The 7,080-nt window shown below is 40.2% G+C and overlaps 1 protein-coding gene across 1 annotated transcript in view; it reads left to right on the top strand.

The window, feature by feature from the left end:
• The window catches only part of LOC124266634 (bone morphogenetic protein 1-like), a 77,053-nt gene extending 71,739 nt beyond the window's left edge, over window positions 1–5,314 (top strand). The window contains 2 exon segments of the mRNA XM_046701435.1: window positions 689–761; window positions 1,719–5,314. Coding sequence (XP_046557391.1) covers window positions 689–761; window positions 1,719–1,880 — 235 coding nt within the window. The 3' untranslated portion in view covers window positions 1,881–5,314.
• Window positions 5,315–7,080: the final 1,766 nt, after the last annotated feature.

Below are 7,080 nucleotides of genomic sequence, written 5' to 3' on the forward strand. Positions count from 1 at the left end.
TGGGAGGAAGAAGCTCGTGATAGAACCTCATTGGGGAAGAGATTCACTACGAGGAGGTTCATGGGCGGAAGAAGCTCGTGAGGTGGAGGCTATTGGGGAAGAGATTCACTAGGAGGGAGGCTCATGGAAGGAAGAAGGTGATGAGGTGGAGGTTAACTGGGGAAGAGATTCAATAGGAGGCTCATGGGTAGGAAGAAGGTCATGAGGTGGAGGCTAATTGGGGAAGAGATTCAATAGGAGGCTCATGGGAGGAAGAAGGTCATGAGGTGGAGGCTAATTGGGGAAGAGATTCACTATGAGGAGGTTCATGGGAGGAAGAAGCTCATGAGGTGGAGGCTAACTGGGGAAGAGATTCAATAGGAGGTTCATGGGAGGAAGAGGCTCATTAGGTGGAGGATAACTGGGGAAGAGATTCAATAGGAGGCTCGTGGGAGGAAGAGGCTCCCTGGGAGGGTCATCAGGATGAGGTTAATGGCCTAGGGAGGCTTACAGAGGGAGTATATTACGGGGAGTGGGATGTATGGGGAGTAATGTCACAGGATGAGAGATTCATGTTTGAGAAGGCTTACAAGGATGATGTCATCATGTGGGGATCATATATGCTCTGCGTGTGTGTGTGTGTCTGTATTTGTGTACAATCTACATTCCTCTGTATGAAACACCTATAATGATTGAGTTTTTCTTTCAGCTACGACTCCATCGAGGTGTTTGACGGTGCCCACGACACAAGTCCCACCCTGGGCAGATACTGTGGCGCTACAGTGAGTCAACATTTCTTTCTAAAATACCCTACATTCAAAGTACCAAAATAAATGAATAAGACCTTTGTTTACAATTAATCCACACAATATGTAGAGCCTAACATGAGACCAACCTGGGCATGGTTGGTTTTACACATGCTGATTATGACATGATGACCTTTAGATTACAATGCTTGTTGGAGCATACTGTAGTGACCTTGCAGGTCCTCTGTATTGGGAGGAAGTCTTGGCTACTGGCCAGGTAGCTTGCAGATGTCCGCAAACTTAATTTTGGTGATCATCTATGTTAGGGATTGGTTATCTATTATAGGGGTGGGTAGGTCAGGTTTGTTATACACTCATGAACTGTAAGTAATTACCTTTCAGTAATGCTTGTCATATTTTTTTAATGACACTTCGCATGGCTTTGTCCATTTCTGGTGTCACTTGCTGTGATATTGCTGGAATATTGCTAAAAGCGGTGTAAAATCCAACTCACTCACTCGTGAACTCATGGCCTTGTACAGTTTTCACACACACACTGTATATGTGTATTTCTTTTATTTAACCCTCCCCTTGTCCTTTTTTTGGAAGACCTCCCCTGATTTTCTCAGACACGGCTCCCCCGATTGCCCCTTAACGGGTGTTCATAAAGTAGTCAATAACAGAGCAGATATCGATTGGTGGAGGATTACCAAGATGTTTCTGAAGTACTATGAAACAAAGTATTGATGCAATTAGTTATGGAGGTATAAATTGAAGCTATATTCATTAGCCTGTACTCATTCCTACAATTTACTGGAGCAGTGTAGATGCCCAGTTAAAGAATTCAGTCATCAGGGAGAGGTTCAGATCTCAACATGAGTACAATGTGAGGAGCCCATTTCTTCTGTTCTGTGCATTTTGCTGAAACATTTCTAAAAACAGCATTCATTCTTGCACCGTACATTTTACGTTTTTGTCCAAATTATTTTTCAGATCCCAGATGACATAATGTCATCAGGAGAGACTCTGATGATTCGTTTCAAGTCGGACGATACGCTCAACTCGAAGGGCTTCTATGGAACATTCAGGCTGGAGGATAACTCGAACACACAGACGTTTGAGACTGTCAAAGAGTTGGAAACAGAGTTCCAGTGAGGCCGGAACTGAAATAGTTCACCAACAAATTCTTGCCAGATCGGCGCAAGCCTCGGCACCATCTTCCACCATTGTCATGGCAACAACACAACAGCTGATATTACCAAAATAGGGCAGGGTTGGTGGCTCCAGTTGTCACGATGAAGATGACAAACTATTTCTTCATGGATGTTCAGTGCTAGCCATTTTAAGAGTGGAATCAAAATAATGGAACAGTAAGTTCCAAAACCATAGATTCAGAGACGTGCGTCATTTAGAGTGTATGAATATTCATATGTGTTGTTTGTTGGTCTGGGTTCTCGGCTTGACAAACAGTCTTGCCGCCTGATTGGTTAAAAATTGGGACATACTCAGACGCTCTGGTATAATACTCAAACACACCTGCAGATGGGTGACGAAATGGAGGGAGAAGAATTAAACGGGACTTCATTTTAAGCAGAAGAGTGCTGTGAGAGTATGTTTATAGCTCAATACCTTTGTATATTGTCATCTGTATTTGTTATTGATGTTACCATGGTTACTGTGTACATAACATCAGATCTGCTACCTGTGAAAGTCATCACTGCTTCTAAACCAGAAATTTGGTTTACACAATTTATACACAGGCCTTTCGCTTGAAATGAGTTCTGTGATTGTAGAGTTTTTATGTGGATACAATGTTTAATTCTCACCAGAAGAAAAACTTGCTTTTAAACAAGCCAGATTCGGAACAAGTTATTGAGATGTTTAACAGAAAATGCCTCAAATGTTTATGTCATTTTGACCTGACTTTCATGGAATGGCACACTTGTAAATAGTCGGCGTTAACAAGAAGCCCTCTAATGCAAACATTCAATGAAACTTTAGCAGCGTATGATGAGACATTATACAGAAAAAACAGTTACACTTATATCAATGTTGTGAAGATATATTAAAGAAATCTTTACATTTTGTAAAACATGCTTGCATGTCTTTACTGAAAAGTAATAAGCAATGATATTTTTGTAAAAGCCATGCTTTTGAAAAAAACAAACAGTTTAATTGTTTTATAACATCAAACACATTTCATCAAATCAGGGAGGTTAGAGTCCAGCTCAACACAGTGATGGAAAGCAAATGTTTTGTTTTTTCTGAAAATTGATGATTATTGTTTGACATTAAAAAAACAATGGTTATCCCCAGGTTTGAAGTTGAAGACATTGGATGAGTTTTGCATTAACGAGGCGTATTGTTAGTGTGTTGTGCAATTTTGTGTATTCTGAGCATAATTTAGTATTTGACCAGCTCACAATCTATATAGGATGTGAGCATTAATAACATGGTGCTTGCCGAGTCCACAGTGAACAGGTTTATCATTTAACTCATTTGAATGTTGTTGATGTTTTAGTATCTGTTTAGCAGCAGCAGTCAGATTCGAATCTAAAATCCTGACAAGGTTTTGGATATTTTCTGGACAGTGTGATATTTGAATTAGTGCTTTGTAAACATTTAGTAACTTGCCACATTTCTTGAATGTGGGAGCTAGAATTTTATTCTAATGTTTTATGAATATGTTAAAACTGTTTTATTACAAGTGATCTTAACACAAAACATTTATTAATTCAATGTGTGAATTTTAAAGATTTTATTGATGTAAATCAAATTTTCAAAGACCAAAACATGAGATGAAAAACATGCTGCTATTGTACATCCTCGAATGATTTTTATATATTTTGATATTTGACGTTGACTTATTTCAGTCTCTGTACAGAATGAATTCAAGTCAGAAATAATATCACTGTATACAACTCAAGCAGGCAGGGCCTATCACATAAGGAAGGGAATAAAGCAACAAGAAAATAACTCAATTGTAAACAATCTAGAGTACAGGGGTATTCACATCACGTTCATGCAATCTGTAGATACATTTCATTGTGTAACAAACATTAAGAGTGTTAGTAGGATAGATATCTGGGGTACAGTCAAGATTGGATCCAGCGTTTGGGGAAAACTATGCTTGCATCTTGTGATTGGAAATTCCGATTTGTGAAAGGATATCACCAAATGGGATAGTTGTGTGTTTACATTTAGTAAAACCAGTTAACTACAAATTGAAAATTTGGAAGACTCCACTTCTTGAGTCTGTGTTCAAGCAGTGAAACTGTGAAAAAGGATTGAAATGGGTGTGTTTATATAACTGTCCATGGTTACACACACGATGCCTTTAAATGATGTGGACAATATGAAAAAAGCTGCTTCATCAGCATTAGCTGTGATAATTGTATCTCGGTACTTGTCGCTGTAAACGTCCATAATTTCAAAATCAAAATCGTTTATAGTAATCAGAGCAGATACAGTTACCACAGCTGCACTAGCACCTGATCCCCAAACAGCTGTGAGGAAGGGTTGAATTAAGAAGGTGGTGGGCTAGTGCTTCAGATGTTGGTTCAACACACCTGGTTCAATTCCCTATGTTGGTACAGTGTGCCATCCATTCTTGGTGTACCCATGGAGATGCGATTGGAGGTATTTCAACATGGCATAATACCATGGTCACTCACTTGTTCCACAACAATATAATGGGGCATTAAGTATTATCTCGTTCATTCATCAACCTCCAAACTACCTTTCTCATTTTCTAAATTGCATCAGTGATGGGGATGTGGTTTGTTAGTGGAGATTAATCTAAGGTAACATCTACATGAAAGTCGCTGGAATCGGTTTCCCAAAGTGATCTTTGTTAGAGAATGAGAATTGTGATAAGCCTTTGGGATAAGATGGGTTTGAACTGTGGTTCCATAAAGCAGTCTTAGCTCTTTGACCATGACAAGTTTCAGTTTGAGATTGGGAATTAAGATAGTCTCAGGGCTAAGATCACCTAAAACATTGTCACAGAAAGGAATCTCATCTCTAACCAATGTGGCATGGTTCTGTCAGAGCAAGGGCGGTGTGCCTGACTTAGCTCAAAGATCACATTTAGCAATGGTTCCTGAAAAGCAATACTTTTTGCTATGACTGTGGTAATGCTCTGTGAGAGAATGGTAATTGCGACAGTCTTAGCACAAAGATTGCCTTGGGATGTGCTTCACAAAGCAGTCTTAGGCTATTATGATGGCCAAGATAGTCATAGTGATATCTGTGTGAGACGGAAACCCCTGTTATGATATTGATATGATGCTCTTTTACCCAAGTTCGTGATAACGCCTTCTCCCGCCTCCATTGTGCTGATGTACATTAATTTTAGTCAGGGATGTAGCTCTACGGCAGTGATGTTGTCTGTGAGTGTTGTTTCATGTTGTTAGGAAGCCTGGTTTCTATTGGTTGTTGTACCATATGATTAATGTAGCAAGTTTTGTGATGGCAGATCATTTTTAGACTACCAGTCTTTGTTTTACATTTGAAGCACTTTTGGATGTGAATTTACAGTTTAAAAAAGTCGTATTTGATACCATCAATAAAACATGTACAGCGTTTTACATTTGGAGTTGTTTCAATGATTCTGTAACCACCTCATGGAGCATCTGTCCAGATTGAGGAGAGTTGGTTGGGGGTTAGACCCTCTTTCCATGTTAAACCAAGTGACATTGAAAGATGTTGTCAATACCTTGCCTGGTGCTCAGCGTGAAGGGGAGAAGACAAGGGCTGGTTGGCAGTGTGTCCCTAAATTGTGTCTGAGTGTGGTGTGGCGTATTGTTCCAGGGATGTGACACTGTCTCAGCTAGATGTGGGTGGGAAGCCTGATGTAATGCAAGGTGACTTCAAGGTGTCACTTCGGTGAAACTATGAAGCACAAGCACAGAGCTTTCAATCTCAGAAACCTGGAGTCAAACCCAATGAAACTGAAGCATGGTACCTCAGTGGGCTAACACTATAAAAGTGGCTTCAGTCCACACACATGGATGCACTTCGACGTTGGTGTCATAATCCTGTAACACAATGTTAACCCCTTTTAATGACATCTACAAAGTGTATGAATGGAAGAAGCCACAAATATGTGCAAATATTTCATGAAATCAAGAACATTAACTTGTACCCATATTACGCTCTGACAAAATGGGATGAGGCTATTTGGAACAGTATTGAGGTGCATCACATGTTAGCTCCATGTGGAAGTGAGGTGATGCAGCTTAGAAGTATATCACGTTGATGAACACAGCAGGCACAGATTGAGTGCTGATAAACCAAGAAACAATAATACATGCTTGAACAACCACAGAAATATTCCAGTCACATGACAAGTATTTTCTTCATATAGGTATGTCATTCTTTAGCAAAACAATCCATACGCTACCTTCAAATGGCACCCTTTAGCCTGGCAACAAGGAGACAGTAACATTTCCGGGCACAGTTAATGTGAAAGGAGTCTGAAAAGTTGGGGCGACTTATGAATAATCCCTGATCCCCCTTTCGACAAGATCAGTGAGGTCCAAGGTGAACACTCACACATACAAGATAAATGCTGTTGGGAAAGTGATGGTAGTGTAGTCAAAGGGGGATAACTCTGCCCTGCACAATATATAAATGTTCAATACAGCACAAGCCATAAGATATATCACATATAGCATCAAGACTTCCTACTGTTGTCCCCAATATAAGCCTGGCTCTGTAAAATCAATCTAAAAGTGGTATAACCATAGCCCCATGTTTCTCCACTTATCAGTGCTTGACCTGACACTTTCTACATGTAATAATGTGTATAGTTTACTGAACAATGTACCATGCTGGATGAAGATCCCCGGGTCATCGTGAGAGTGAGTGAGTGAGTATGGTTTTACGCTTTTAGCAATATTCCAGCAATATCGGACACCAGAAATGGGCTTAACACAGGACGCTTTAACCACCAGGCTACCCCACCGCCCCTTGATGGCAAATAATGTCCACACCTTCACCTATGGAGAAATAGCACCCCAGTTTGGATATGTTGACGAACATCAGTTGTGGCAGGGTGTCTTTGCAGCTATAGTGTCCTGGATGCCCTTGCACAATTCCACTGCCACAAATTTACGTAAAGGTATGGGAATTACAATCGCGTTAGTGCAATTGCCACTTTACACGACACACGACATTTCAACGTACAAGTTCTAGTAACTGCTCAGCTGGTCCAGCTTTAGGTATATGTACCATATTTGTCGCATCGACAGAACAGCTGGTATATTGCCGCGTGCATTCTTTCCTTTACATCCTTCCTCAATCAATCTGTATAGCCAAGGGATAATCAGATGTCATTTCACATAGGACCAAA

This window comes from Haliotis rubra, unplaced genomic scaffold, assembly GCF_003918875.1.
Source record: "Haliotis rubra isolate DU_JTF1 unplaced genomic scaffold, ASM391887v1 Scf127, whole genome shotgun sequence".
Classification (NCBI taxonomy): domain Eukaryota; kingdom Metazoa; phylum Mollusca; class Gastropoda; order Lepetellida; family Haliotidae; genus Haliotis; species Haliotis rubra.